This window comes from Geotrypetes seraphini, chromosome 4 (genome assembly GCF_902459505.1).
Source record: "Geotrypetes seraphini chromosome 4, aGeoSer1.1, whole genome shotgun sequence".
Taxonomy (NCBI): domain Eukaryota; kingdom Metazoa; phylum Chordata; class Amphibia; order Gymnophiona; family Dermophiidae; genus Geotrypetes; species Geotrypetes seraphini.
In genome coordinates, this window is record NC_047087.1 from 261,867,939 (window position 1) to 261,884,039 (window position 16,101).

Below are 16,101 nucleotides of genomic sequence, written 5' to 3' on the forward strand. Positions count from 1 at the left end.
GGCAGTGCAGTTTAAATCTATCACCGAGTTCCCTCTGGAACAACTCGAGTCTCTCTCTAAACCAGGGGTCCCCAAAGTCCCTCCAAGATGGCCGAATCCAGTTGGGTTTTCAGGATTTCCCCAATGAATATGCATGAGATCTATGTGCATGCACTGCTTTCAATGCATATTCATTGGGGAAATCCTGAAAACTCGACTGGATTCGGCCCTCAAGGAGGGACTTGGGGGACCCCTGCTCTAAACAAAGGCACCGGTACTACTTGAATCAACAGCCAGTACTACTGGTGCAGCAGGTTGTCTCAGAGTGGGTGACCTCGAAGAGGATGCACACCATGGAGGAGAGACAACTTGCGAGGCTGGGGAGCGGTGGCATCGTTGCTTGGTCTGCATTAAGGGACTTGATGCTGTAGAGACCTGTGATGCTGGTTTGGAAGCAGATAACTTCCCCGATGCCGAATGTGATGTCAATGTTAGAGTTTTCAATGCTGAACAACTGCACCTGCTGAGTGCAATGGGCCTTAAGAGAGCATGACTTTAAAGATGAACACCGAGAATAAGGCACCAGGTATGAGGGTCAGGTATAGAAATAGACCGCTGACACCTATCACCCTTCTTAAAACCCAAAGATTTTGACATGGATGGGAAAATTAACTCGCCAAAATTAAACTCAATTTTAGACAAAAAAAAAACCCAAAAAACAAATGCCGAGAAAACTTCAGATGGAAAAAGAAAAAAATTTAAAAAATTTCCCTGACTGAAGAGAGTTCAGTCAAAAAGATACTTCTGATGGCATCTTGGAAAGGAAACAAGATGGTGGCAGTGTGTTAGCTGTTAGCACCGGAGCTCTGTCTTACCTTGCTATTTCCTCTGCAAACATCATTGCTTTTTCGTGAATTGAAGCGATGCCTCATACTAAATGCAAGGGCGTTATCAGAGTGGACCTTTCTACATCCCGACAAATGCCGATGGACCGGTATCTAACAAGCTCTCCAGCCATATTGAGAGGGGGAATCCCTGCTGTTGCTCCGGTGGAAGGACCCATCGGAGCCTTGGGGGCTCAAAACATCTTTGTCCACCCCCCCTTTGCAGCTCGATCGCCGCTGAATCTGAAACTGGAAGATGTGTATGGTGAGATTGCCGAGAGGCCGATGAGTCCAATGCAATCACATGGAGGAGGACACCACGAAGTCCAGGAAGCTGAGTTGATTACGCAAAGAGGAGTGGAGGGAACCGACTCCTTATCGGTGGCACCCCTTACTAACATATGGAGAGTGCTCCAAAAGCTTGAAGATGCTACTACATAATCAGGAGACATTTTGAAGGTTGTGAGTAAACTCAATGTGAAATGCAAAATATGAAGAAAGAAACTAATTCTAATTTTGAAAAAATGGAAAAAGAAATTTCCTCGTTACAATCAATTTTTTTTCTAATGTGGTAAAGGACAGAGTATTTCTTCAAAGGAAAATAGAACAATTGGAAAACTTTAATAGGCAGCTCAATTTACGTGTATTAAATTTTTCCAAATTGGTCCTGGTAACACCAATAGATATGTTTAAAAGATTCCTCACAGCAAATGTAAAATTTTCCTCTGAACTGATGCCACCAATTAATAGAATCTACTGTCTGCTTAGAACATCAAATAAAGCTCCTGGTCAAAAACCTGATAATTTGCAAATAGATTTAAATACTATAACTGAGATATTGGAGAATCCCCAGGAGGAAATTGAATATAGAGGAACTTTAATAGTTTCTTTGGTCTTTAAACAAGACATGAATGCGATAATAAAAGCCTTTTTTCGTTACTCTCAAAGACTGTTTTCTGGGGCAAAAAATCTGGAACTTCCCAGATATTACTAAAAGAACTCAAGATTGTAGAAAGATTTTTTGGCTATGCAGGAGGAAGTTTTAAAAATGGGAGCCACCTTCTTAGTAAGTTACCCCTGTAAATGTCTCCTCAAATATGCTGCCGGAACAGCTTCGACATTTTTTGGACAATAAAAATTTGTGAAAATATTGAAGAAAGGGTTGTAATAGAAATTTACACCGGAGACAAGTAAAGCCTTTTCTATAATTTATGCAATTGTGGGGAAAAATAGAGACCTCCTTGTCTCATTGATTTCTTGTTTCTTAAGGGGTTAAATGGGGGGTCTAATAAGGAGTTGGAAAGATATTTGTTTACATTTTTTTTTACATAATTGCATAGTTTTCCATTATTATGTGGTCTTAATTTTTTTATTCCTATACTGTACTCTGTTTTGCTGTAACAAGTGGATTCTTGTGTTTTGTTTTAAAATGCATAAGTTAAAAAAAAATATATATATATATAAAAATTAAAAAAAGATACTTCTTCGCTCTATGTAAAACAAAGAACTGAGGTACTGTGAGCCTCTTCGGATGGGGACAGGAAGGCAGCCGGTGCATGCATGGTGCGGATAGTTGCGAGCACTTCAAATGTTTTTAAAGTGACAGTTCACTTTTCAGATTGTCCATACCAGGCTCCGTGGATGACCACCCTATATGTGAGAATATGCTGCCTGCTTGTCCTAGGATAACATGCTTCAATTCTACTCTGCTGGGATCACCTCTAACATAAGGGGGTAATTTGTTTTTCCTGATGCATAATTCTTGACTTCTCAGCTGAGGCTGCTGGCAATGGTGCTAATGTATGCAAAAAAAAGATTTTTTTTTTATGTGAACATATTTCTGGGTGCTAAATGGACTCAAGAAGCATTATACCTTAGCATAGCAGTTTATGATTGATTTCCCCACACTAACTTTACTTGGAAAAAATGTGGAAAAAACTTTACTTGGAATAATGTGGAAAAAACAGTGGTTGAACCATTTTTTATTTAACAGAGGCAGATGGAGGTGGGTCAATCATAACAGTGTAACACGGTTAAAATAGATAATAGAATAAACGTCTTCATGATATGGACAAAGATTAATTCGACCACCAACTACAAAATTTAACCCAGAAGCCACTCATGCATGTCCAAGCCAGAGAATGACATGGGGAAAAATGTGTCCCGTGACTTTTTCTAGTCCGAGTCTCACACTAAAGATACATTTAATACAAACAATTCTTACTTTGTCAAGGGTGAATAGATCAAGCAGCTGGTCAGTTCCCATGCTTTGCAGGCTGGCATTCTCTTGGCTAATAATTGTATTTGCAATACTCATTTTGAATTTCTGGAGACCCATAATTTTCTCTTCTAAGGTTCCTCTTGTTATCAGGCGATAAACATTAACAACTCGTTTCTGAAAGCAATATAACCTTTGTCACATCATATGGAAAAAGAATGATTAAAGCACAATGATTATTTTTTTTCACTATCCAGAATAGTAGTAAAAGGAAGAGGGAGAGCTGGTTTCTTATATAGCAGTGGTCTCAAACTCAAACCCTTTGCAGGGCTGTATTTTAGATTTGTAGGTATTTGGAAGGCCGCAGAAAAAATAGTTAATGTCTTATTAAAGAAATGACAATTTTGCATGAGATAAAACTCCTTATAGTTTATAAATCTTCTCCCCTCTCCCCTGAAGGCCTGCATGTTTCCCACTTCTTTGCAGCGTCCTCCAGCTTCCCCCCTGGCCTCCCAGTCTTAGTTTCAGCTAATTAACGCAGCCTGCAGAGAGGATCGCCGGTGCTGTAATGTTCCTTGCAGGCTGCCACCGGCCTCCGCAACATGTTCCCTCTGCCGCAGTCCCGCCCCTCCTCTGACGTCAGGGGCAGGATTGCGGCAGAGGGAACATGCTGCCGAGGACCACGGCAGCCTGCAAGGATCGCTGCAGCACCGGCAATCCTCTCTGCAGGCTGTGGTAATTATCTGAAGGTAAGAGTGGGAGGCCAGGGGGAAGCCAGAGGACACTGCAAAGAGCGAGCAGCACTAGTAGAGGCTGCGGGCCGCAAAATAGTACCTGGCGGGTCGCGAGTTTGAGACCACTGTTATATAGTGATTGGAGATGAACTAAAACCTTGCAGGTGAAAAGCATACATCAACTCACTCATTAAAGATTTAAATACTCACTGAGAGGAATTATACTGCAGCTGTTTTACCTTAACAAAATGCCTGAAAACAGCAGTTCAGACAAAGGGGCAAATACTGAAGCTCAATACAAGACTCCCTAATGCAGGGATGTCAAACATTCATATAAGGGGCCAAAATCTAACACACAGGTTAAGTCGCAGGCCAAGTTATTTTATTAAGATACTTAGGCTTTGTAGAAGTATAGATCCTTCCTCATCCTGAGACATCATTCCAGTGATTCACCTGGTTATTTTTACTTCATAGATATTATCATATTTAATTCCAACTTTATTCAAATAGTCATTCTAGGCATAGGCAGCAGAACACTTTTTTGTTTGGGGGAGGGCTAAGACCTCACACCCATAATAGCACTAATTATAATACAATCTTATCCATTCATTTTTCTTTTTTAATTTTATTGAAATTTAATAAACATATAACAACTCAGAACAGAATGCAAGTGAAATACCACATACAAAGCATATATCGCCCCCACCCCGAGCTGGCCTAACTAATACAGAGTATTCCTGACTAAAACAAATAATCATAGGCCAGCAAATAACCCCTCCACTCCCTTGAGCAACCCCAAACTCGCTCCTTCCCTCCCCTCCCTAACCACCCCCCACCCCAGCGTCCATTATCCATCAAAAGAGGAGTATGCAATGCGTACTTCAGCATATCATCCCCGATTCTAGAAGGCACACCCCCCCGCATTAGTTCATATCCCAGAACAATTCAAATAAGAGCAAAAATTTTTTTACAGGACCACTCTTGTTTTTCATAATAACCATAATGCCGAGTGGCCAGGCGCTTCATTTACGCCAGCTGGCAAAGCCGAAGAGACCAAGCCTCCCTGGAAGGGGCTACAGTACGCTTCCACTGCTGAGCAATGAGACATTTAGCAGCCGCTAGGCCCATGCAAACCAATTTGGTCTTCCAAGGAGAATCTCATACATTATGTAACCCCAAAAGACAACTCTGAGGTAAAAATTTAACAAGCTCTTGAATCCAGGCAGTCAGGGTATTAGTGCCATGTAGCCAAAACAATTGTATAACAGGACAGCCCCACATGTAAGTAAGTGCCCCTATCTCTCCCACATCTCCAACAAACATGTTGCATAGTGTGTGAATACATACTATGCAAACGCAGGAGTAAGGTACCAACGCATGAGCACTTTGTACGCAATCTCTTGTACCAGAACACACTGAGATGATTTCTGAACCTCCAAACAAATTTGGTTCCACTCCCACTGTTGAAAAGTAAGGCAAAGATCTGCCTCCCATTTGAATCTATAAGGATACTGTACAACCCCCTGGCCACGAATATAGTGGTACAGAACAGAGATCGGCCATGGTACCCTTCTCAGAAGGACCCACAGATTTTCCAAATGTTCAGAAGCCTGCAGTAAATCCCTACCCCATCCCACAGAAAGTATAAAATACTGAAGTTGCGCACCCCCCCTGAAGACCCTCATCCCTCCCTTCATAACTAGGGAACCTATTTCCTATAAAAACATCCTGAAAAGTATGTAAACCCCGAGTAGCCCATTATAAAAATATTCCCCGGTCCTTCCCCACTGAAAATTGTGGTTCCCCCCCAAATAGAGGCCAATGAGAAGATGACTCCCCCTTGGCCCTTCCCATTTCTGAAACCTACTCCATAAGCGAATAAGATGGCGTAAAAAAGGGTTATGCACATCCCACAACCGCTCAGTCTCAGAAAAAGATGCCCAAAGCCAACAGGCCATGCGAAAGAAAAAACTTTGCTCCAACTGAACTCCCAATTTATCTGCCGCTACAGACCAGTCCAACAAAAAACAAACCTGCGCTGCCAGATAATACCAATACAAGTTGGGAATTGCACGCCCCCCCATTCTCCCTCAGCGACCAAAACACCCTTTGAGCTAATCAAGGATGTTTACCCTGCCATATAAAAGGTGCGGAATACTCTATGTAGGGACTGGAGAATCCCATGTGGAATCTGTATTGGCAGAGTTTGAAATAAAAACAACAAACGCGGCAAAATATTCATTTTAATCACAGCTATTCATCCCCAGCATGAAAGCCATAGCCTATACCATTTTTGTACATCAGCCGCACCGGTTTAAGGATCCCAGCATAATTCAGGTCATATAGACGAGTTAAAGTCTCATTGCAGTTGGATACCCAAATACCTAATATGCCCAGCAGCCTTCCGAAAAGGGAACATATCAAGTAAGATCTATTCCTCCCACTCCGTCAATGTCAACCCTAGAAACTCAGATTTGTCCATATTATTGAAAAGCCATCCAGAAGGCCAAATTCTTGAAACACGTCCATCAAAACAGGAAATGTGAGAACCAGATCCCGCATATAGAAAAGAACATCATCCGCAAAAAGGGTCAATTTATGATCCATCCTTCCCATCTGTATACCCCTAATATCATCCTTACCCCAAATCCAACATGCCAAAGGCTCAATATAAAGAGCAAAAAGAAGAGGGGACAAGGGACAATCCTGTCGTGTACCCCAAGCTATGGGAAAAAAAGCCAAATAGCACCCATTTAATTTAATACAGGCCCTCGGGGAGACATAAAATTTACGAATCCAGTGCCCAAAAATCCCTCCCAATCCCATCTTTTCCATTACCGCCCACACAAATCCCCATTGTACTTTGTCAAAAGCCTTTTCAGCATCAATTAACAACAGTGCAATCTTATTTGCAGAGTGTTGGGATCCCCACAATAAATGCAGGGTCTTGCGAATGTTGTCCCCCACTGCCGTTTTTGGATAAAGCCCGATTGATCTTGGTGAACCAATTCAGGCAACAGCCGTCCCAAGCGCAACGCCAACACTTTAGCTAGAATCTTGGCATCTACATTTAGAAGTGAAATAGGCATGTAAGCCCCACAATTTAGAGGATCCTTTCCAGGCTTGGGCAATACTATGATCCGAGCATCTCTCATGGAAGCAGGTAGTTACATTACAAATACATATCAATAAAGGGCTCACTTGGACCCAAAAATGACGATAGAACCCATTAGAGAGGCCATCAAGACCAGGCGATTTATGAGTCTTCAGGTGAGCTATCACATTCAATACTTCCCCCAGAGAAATCGGTTCCTGCAGTTGTTCTTTGGCCTGGAGTGCAATCACAGGAAGGGGCACTGAGATAAAAAACCCTCAACATGAACACCAGGGGCTTGCTCTAAGGCACCATACAAGGTCCTGAAATATGTCAAGAAAACATCATGAATATCCCCATCTTTGACTTTAAGGGAACCCTGGGCATCTCTAATTACAGTTACCATGGTTGCAGCCCGCTGAGCGCGCAGGAATCTAGCCAACATGGCGCTAGATTTATTACCATGTTTGAACAGCACCTGTTTAAGTTGGGCTTTTTTAAACTCCATCTCCTCTAGTTGTAACTGGTGCAATTCTAAACGCGCCGTGTTCAAGAGAGCAAAAACCTGAGAGTCTAGAGTCCTCTTATGTTGTAATTCAAGAGCTAGGATACACTCCCGCAATCCCAAAGAACAATTAGCCCGTTCCCTTTTCTTTTGCGCACCCCATTTTACAACAACACCCCGGAGTGTTGCCTTTAACGCATCCCACAACACATCATCCCCCACTGACCCATTGTCATTATCTTGTAAATAATCCGAGATAGTCTCCCGAACATCCCGCAAAATTTTGGGGTCACCCAATAAAGATTCATATAAGCGCTAGAATCTCCGCCCCTGAACCACCCTGAGTCCATTACACCGAATCCAAATAGGAGCATGATCTGAAATTTGAATTGACTCAATTACAGCTTGGCAGATGGAACCCCAAATATTTCAATGAGCCCAGACTCCATCTATTCTAGTGTAAGTTTGAGTAGCGTGGGAAAAGGGAGTGTAATTCCTCTGAAGCAATCTCCAGCAGTCATCCAACCCCAAGCCCCGCATCAACTGCTGGAGTGCCTTGCTATGATGACCTAAAGCCTTTCTGCCACATCTAGAATGATCCAAATGAAATTGAACGAGTCCAAAACTAAACTACTTTGGCTCGGCCCTAAACTTGATCAATTACCCACTTCCATCCCACTGCCCACAGGCTCCTCTCTACAGCTGGAATTCTCTAGCAAAGTTCTGGGCATCACCATAGATTCATCATTATCCTTCAACGACCACCTCAACTCCCTGATAAAAAAATGCTTTTGCAGCCTTCACATGCTGAGGAAAGTGAGATCTTGCTTCCACCAAAAACACTTTGCCGTCCTCGTACAATCCATTATCCTCTCCAGATTGGATTATTGCAATTCCATTTACCTAAGCTTAACAAAGAAAAGCCTCCACAGACTCCAACTAATCCAGAACACCGCGGCCAAACTTATCTTCTCAAAAAGTAAATTTGACCATGTCACACCGCTCCTATCCAAACTCCACTGGCTTCCCGTTATTTCCAGGGTCTACTTTAAATGTGCCTGCCTAACCTTCAAGATCCTCCACGGTATCCTTCCTCCTTTTATCCCTCTATCCTGGAATTCCTCAAATCCAACCTCCACTAGATCCACTCAAAAATTAAAACTATCCTACCCCTCCTTAAAAGGCATCTCCCTTGTTGGTAAACTTGGCTCTTCCCTCCCTTTCAGAATCACTCAGCTCTGGAACAGTCTCCCTTCCCCTCTCCGCAATTTGAGCCCCCTTCTACCATTCCGTAAGCATCTGAAGACCTGGCTCTTCTCCAGAACGTAACCCCGTCCCGCTCCTGGCACTCTCACACCAACCTCTCTTCTCTCATACTTATATAATTCCACTGGAGTTCCGTTCCTTCCCTAACCATGTAAACCGTGTCGAGCTCCATCTGCGGAGATGATGCGGTATATAAACCCAAGATTTAGATTAGATTAGATTAGCTCCGGGCATACATTGAAATCCCCTCTTACAAAAATACCCCCTCTAGAAAATTTAGGTAAAGTATCTGTCAATTGAGACTAGAAGGCCGCCTGGGACACATTGGGGCCATAGAGATTAACAACAGTGATGACTGTACCCTGAATGTGTCCCCGGATTGCCAGACAGCAACCCCCTGCGTCCTTGTAGAATGGATCCATCTGGAATCCCACCCCTTTATGTACCAAAATGGCCAACCCACCTGTCTTATGAGAACTAACTGCCTGACACCTGCTCAAACATAGATGAGTGAAGAAGCTGCTCATCTCGAGGTCTTAAATGAGTTTCCTAAAGTAAACAAAAGTCCCAATGCAGCTTGCTCAACTCTCGGAAAACAATGCTTCTCTTACCAATATTATTTAACCCCCAGTGTCACCAAGCAGCGTCAGCAAGCTCGGACTCCCCCTTAAAAGAGGGGAAACCGCAGCGCCAGGGCAGCAGATTCAGCCGGTGCGAGAGGCAGCAGGCACCGGAGAAGAGAGAGCGGAGGCGAGAGGAGGAAGCTAGGAGAGAAGGGAGCAGAGGAGAAGCGAGGGAGAAGGCAGGCAGCGTGAGGTAGCGGCGAGAGGAAGCTCCACCCACCCCCCAGCGTCACCAAGCAGCGTCAGCGAGCCCGGACTCCCCCTTAAAAGGGGGGAAACCGCGGCGCCAGGGCAGCAGATTCAGCAGGTACAGGAGGCAGCAGGCACTGGAGAAGAGAGAGCGGAGGCGAGAGGAGGAAGCTAGGAGAGAAGGGAGCAGAGGAGAAGCAAGGGAGAAGGCAGGCAGCGTGGTGTAGTGGCGAGAGGAAGCTCTGCCCACCCCCCAGCATCACCAAGCAGCGTCAGCGAGCCTGGACTCCCTCTTAAAAGGGGGGGAGCCAACAGCGTGCAGCCATTCGGTGCGCGGCAAAGGCGCTCGCCTTAGCGAGAGTGCCTTTGCGAGGGGCCTTGAGAAGGGCCGAGCAAAGACAGCCAAGGACCCCGGAACACCAGAGAACAACAAGAAGGGCCGAGCAAAGACAGCCAAGGACCCCAGAACACCAGAGAACAACAAGAAGGTAAGGAAGAAGCAGGTACACACACAAGAGCACAGACAAGAGCAAAGACAGCCAAGAACTCCAGAACACCAGAGAACAACAGGAAGGTAAGGAAGAAGAGAGCACACGCGCAAGGAGAGCACACATAAGAGAGAACACACACAAAAGACACACACAAGACAGGGAAGGATAAAGAGGCAGCAGAGAGGACAGAACTTAGCAAAAAGCGGCAGATGAAGTAGGCAAGAAAGAGCCAAGCACAGGAGAGAGCACACACACGCATGCAAAAAGCAAGAGGAGAGAGCACTTAATGGACTAAAGAGAAAGAGAAATGGAAGCAGCAGGAACCCAGAGGAGCTTCCCAGTGTACTGCATGGAGTGTCATATGTACGACTACCTCCCCTCAGGAAGGCAGGCGTACGTATGCAGTCGGTGTCAGGAACTAGAAAGCCTGAAGAAGGAAGTCGGTCAACTACAGTGCAGGGTTCGGGAGCTGGAGGGACTTCACATCTCAGAAGACCCGTTCAAGACAGCTGAAGACCCCACAAGAGAGAGAAACATCGAGGAGCAAGTAAGGGAGCTTGAGAGATTCATCAAGGAGGCCTACAGGAGGGTGGAAGAACAGGATCATCAGCAGCGCTGGAACGAGGAAGCTATGCCCACACGAGATGGAAGACAGGAACTAACAGATGGAAGACAGGAGCCAACAGACACCAAGGATGAAGGACCTCATGAAAGAATCGAGCAAGCAGAGGAGGCAAAGACTCACCGGTACCCTGAAGGAGAAGTACTGAACCACACCGAGGATACAGACTTGAGACCAGTGAGGAAACTGAAAAAGGGGAAATCTGCAATCATAGTGGGAGATTCAATCCTGAGAGAAGTGGACAGTCACGTAGCAGGAGGGAGAGAAGACCGGCTAGTGACCTGTCTCCCAGGAGCAAAAACAAAGGACATCACCGATAGAATCGAGAGGATCCTGGAAGGAGCTGAGACGGAAGAGACGGCAGTGATAATCCACATTGGAACAAATGATGTCAACAGGAGAAATTACAGCAGGCCTACGCTAACTGAACAATTCAAGATTCTGGGAAGGAAACTGAAGCTGAGGACACAGAAGATAGCATTCTCAGAGATCCTGCCAGTACTGAGGGCAGATGTGAAGAGGCAGACCGAACTACAAGCAATAAACGCATGGCTGAGGAGATGGTGCGAAGAAGAAGGCTTCCACTTTGTGAGTAACTGGACCACTTTTTTGGGGAAGAACAAGCTCTTCAGGAGGGACGGACTACACCTGAGTACGGCATGAACGAGACTGCTAGCGAACAACGTCAAGAGAGGAATAGAGCAGGCTTTAAACTAAGAAGAAGGGGAAAGCCGACAGTTGACCTGACGTCAATGGTTCGGACGAGAGTATCCAAAGAAGATACTGAACGGGAAAAATGCTGGGAAGAAACAAAAGACGAACAACAGGAGTCTAAAGAAAAAGGGAAACTGGAGAACAAAAAGAAGAGCAAACAGCAGGAAATAGAAGTACAGGTGAAAATGAGGAAACAGGTTGCAGAAGAAAAAGACGCGCCAAAGAAAGAGGAAGAAAGAAACAGAATTCAGGGGCTGGCAGCTCATGAGGGGGACAGCAAGAGGAGCAAATCACAAGGAAAAACAGCAGGAAAAAGAAAAAACCAGGACTTAGATTGCTTGTACGCAAATGCGAGGAGCCTAAACACCAAAATGGGGGAACTGGAAATCATAGCCAAAAAAGAGGACCTAGATATCATTGGAATCATGGAAACATGGTGGAATGAGGAAAACAAATGGGACAGGGTACAAACTCTATAGAAGAGACAGGACTCGCAAGAAGGGAGGAGGAATAGCACTATATATAAAGGACACCATTCACTCGACCAGAGTGGATAGGGCAACAAAGGCGGAAGGATTGGAATCATTATGGGTTAAATTACCAGGAAGAAATGGATTTGACATAAAATTGGGACTGTACTATCGTCCACCTGGACAAACAGAAGCAAACGACAAAGAACTGGAAGCAGAATTGAGGCGGGAATGCAAAACGGAAACATGATCCTAATGGGGGACTTTACCCCGGGATAGACTGGAGTATTGGAAACTTCAAATGTGCGAGGGAAACAGAATTCCTAGAGTCTGTGAGGGACTGCTTCATGGAACAGCTCGTCAACGAGAGGGAATACCACTCTCGACCTAATCCTCAATGGGCTAAGGGGACCTGCAAAGGAAGTGGAAGTAGTAGGACCACTAGGAAACAGCGATCACAACATGATACAGTACAAATTAGAAGTAGGAACATCAAAAGTGAAGAGAACCACAGCGACAGCGCTCAACTTCAAGAAAGGGAACTACAATGCTATGAGAGCAATGGTGAGAAAGAAACTCAGAAACAGCTCGAGAAAAACAGAGACCGTGGAGAAAGCCTGGTCCCTATTCAAGGACACAGTGCAAGAAGCACAAAATCTGTATATCCCCAGGTTTAGAAAATGGTGCAAAAAAAAAAAAAAATATCGAACAAAAGACCCGGTATGGATAACCAATGAAATGAAGAAAGCAATAGGAGAAAAGAAAAATCGTTCCGAAAATGAAAAAGGACCAAACCGGGGAAAACTGGAAGGAACTCAGGAAACACCAAAAAGAATGTCACCGAGTGGTTAGGAGAGCAAGAAGAGAATACGAGGAGAGACTGGCCGGGGAAGCAAGAAATTTCAAATCGTTTATCAGATACGTTAAACGGAAGCAACCGGCAAGGGAGAAAGTAGGACCGTTGGATGATGGAGACAGAAAGGGAGTGGTAAAGGAGGAAAAAGAGGTAGCTGATAAGCTAAACAAGTTCTTCTTGTCAGTCTTCACAAGCGAGGACACATCCAATGTACCAGAACCCGAAGAGATCTTAAATGGAGGCCAAGAAGAAAAACTGTCGACAATAGAGATAAGCTATGAGGATGTCCTCCAACAGATAGATAGATTGAAAAGCTACAAATCGCCGGGCCTGGACGGAATCCACCCAAGGGTATTAAAAGAACTAAGAAACGAAATAGTGGAAATACTCCAACGAGTTTGCAACCTATCCTTGAAAACTGGGGAGATCCCGGAGGACTGGAAAATAGCAAACGTTACACCTATCTTTAAAAAGGGATCGAGAGGTGACCCAGGGAACTACAGGCCGGTAAGCTTGACTTCAGTTCTGGGCAAGATGGTAGAAGCACTGATAAAAGACAGCATCTGTGAGCACATAGAAAAGAATGGACTAATGAAAGTGAGCCAACATGGCTTCTGCAAAGGAAGATCGTGCCAAACGAACTTACTGCACTTCTTTGAAGGGATAAACAGCCAAATGGACAAAGGAGAACCCATATACATCATTTATCTCGACTTCCAAAAAGCCTTTGACAAGGTACCCCATGAGCGGCTACTTAGGAAGCTGTGGAACCACAGGGTGGAAGGGGACGTATACAGATGGGTTAAACACTGGTTGTCAGGCAGAAAGCAAAGGGTTGGAGTGAAGGGTCACTACTCGTACTGGAGGAGGGTCACAAGCGGTGTTCCGAAGGGGTCGGTACTCGGACCGCTGCTGTCCAATGTATTTATTAATGACCTAGAAACAGGGACAAAGTGTGAAGTTATAAAATTTGCGGATGACACTAAACTCTGAAGCAGAGTTAGAACCGCGGAGGAAATGTGAAGACCTACAAAGGGACCTGAACAAACTGGAGGAGTGGCGAATAAATGGCAGATGAACTTCAATGTAGAGAAATGCAAGGTCATGCATATAGGGAAAAAGAACCCGATGTTCAGCTACAAAATGGGGGGATTAGTACTAGAGGAAAGCAACCTTGAAAAAGACCTGGGTTTGCTGGTGGATACAAGAATGAAGCCAATGGCACAATGCACAGCAGCCTCGAAGAAAGCAAACAGAATGTTGGGTATTATTAAGAAGGGTATTACAATCTTAACGAAGGAAGTCATCATGCCGCTGTATCGTGCGATGGTGCGCCCTCATCTGGAGTACTGTGTCCAATATTGGTCACTGTACCTTAAGAAGGACATGGCGATACTTGAGAGGGTTCAGAGAAGAGCGACAAGAATGATAAAAGGTATGGAAAACCTTTCATACGCAGACAGGTTAGAAAAGCTGGGGCTCTTCTCCCTGGAGAAGCGGAGACTCAGAGGAGACATGATAGAGACTTTCAAGATCATGAAGAGCATAGAGAAGGTGGAGCGGGGTAGATTCTTCAGCCTATTGGGAACCACAAGAACAAGGGGGCACTCGGAGAAATTGAAAGGGGACAGGTTTAGAACCAATGCTAGAAAATTATTTTTCACTCAGAGGGTGGTGGGCACCTGGAATGCGCTTCCGGAGGTTGTGATAGGACAGAGTACACTACGGGGTTTCAAAGAAGGATTGGATAAATTCCTGAAGGATACGGGGATTGAGGGATACAGATAGAGGTAGAGATAGGATTATGAAAAGGTATAGATAGAAGGATAAAGGGGACTGAAGGGTTTTAGGCAAATGATCAACTTACAGGTCATGGACCTGATGGGCCGCCGCGGGAGCGGACTGCTGGGCGCGATGGACCTTTGGTCTGACCCAGCGGAGGCAACTTCTTATGTTCTTATTAACATTCCAGGAGCCTATCAGTATATTCTCCCTCAACTTAGATCCCCCTCCCCCCCAATAGAAGTGTGCAACTGGCCAACCCCTCGGTCAGTCACAGCAAAGAAGTTTAATATCCCTCCCCCCCGGAATACAGCCCAATCCCCCAACAAAAGCAGCAACCCATCCCCCCTTTCACTCAATCAGCACACTTGCAAAAACTCTGCGAAATCAACACCCCAATTTACCTTGGAAAATGATGATCAAAAGCTGTAAAACCATAAAATTACCATGCATACCAAACAGGATCTTTAAGAATTTTTATTTTGACCTGCTGGTCTTCAGAGAAAATGGAATTAACTAGAACATTACCTGTCCGATACGATGTGCTCGATCCATAGCCTGAAGATCTCTCATGGGATTCCAGTCATGTTCCACAAAAACAACTGTATCTGCACCTGTTAGGTTCAGACCCAATCCACCAACATGAGTAGTAAGCAAAAGAACATCTATAGATGGATCATTGTTAAACCTTTAAAAAAAAAAAAAAAAAAGGGAGGATGATAAAGTTTGAACAATTAGAGCAGGGGTATCAAACTCAATTAAATAAGGGGCTGAAATCTAAAACACAGGCTAAGTTGCAGGCTGAATTTTTTATTAAGATACTTAGGGCTCCTTTTACTAAGCTGCGCTAGCGGTTTTAGCATGTGTTGCATTGCCGCGTGCACTAGATACTAATGCCAGCATTGAGCTGGCATTAGTTCTTGGCACATAGTGCGGGTTAGCGCGTGCAGCAATGCAGCATGCGGTAAAAATGCTAGCGCACCTTAGTAAAAGGAATCCTTAGTTTTAGTAGAAGTATAGATCCTTCCGCACCCTGAGACACCATTCTAGAGATCCACCTGGTTATTTTCACCTCATAGATGTTACCATATTTAAGCCCAACTTTATTGAAATAGTCATTCTAGGCATAGGCAGCGGAACATTTTTTTTGTTTGGGGGCCCCTGAAGCTCTGCCCCAGACCCCGCTCCCATAATAGTACTAATTGCAATACAGTTTTTTCCATTCATTTTTCATATATACACACAATATAATCTTATTAACAACACACAGTGGCGTACCTAGGGGGGGGCGGGGGGGGGGGGGGGCGGGCCGCCCCGGGTACCAGCCCTAAGGGGGTGTTCCCGGCCTTGCCGTTCAGTCCCCCGCCACCCCCGAAGGACCGCTCGCCCCACTGACCTTCCTGCACCATCTGTGAAGCAGCCCGCAGCAGGATCGCGAAGTCAGCGTCAGCATCCCTGCGCTGCTTCCTGCGCCGCGATCCCGCCCCACCCTGAAGGCCTGATGCCCCGACCCACCCCGAAGGACCGCTCGCCCCCCTGGCCTCCCCGCACCACCTATGAACAGCCGCAGCAGGATCGCGAAGTCAGCGTCAGCATCCCTGCGCTGCTTCCTGCGCCGCGATCCCGCCCCTCCTCTGACGTCAGGAAGCAGGCCTTCGGGGGGTGCAGACCTTC

At 45.2% G+C, this 16,101-nt stretch overlaps 1 protein-coding gene across 3 annotated transcripts in view; it reads right to left on the bottom strand.

Annotated features, from left to right (window-relative positions):
• BTAF1 (B-TFIID TATA-box binding protein associated factor 1) overlaps positions 1-16,101 on the bottom strand; it is a 394,756-nt gene that overhangs the window by 12,362 nt on the left and 366,293 nt on the right. For all 3 annotated transcript variants that reach the window (XM_033943697.1, XM_033943698.1, XM_033943699.1), the window contains 2 exons: positions 14,956-15,115; positions 3,088-3,258 (listed from right to left, as the gene is read on the bottom strand). In XM_033943697.1, coding sequence (XP_033799588.1) covers positions 3,088-3,258; positions 14,956-15,115 — 331 coding nt within the window. The remainder of the gene's footprint in view (positions 1-3,087; positions 3,259-14,955; positions 15,116-16,101) is intronic.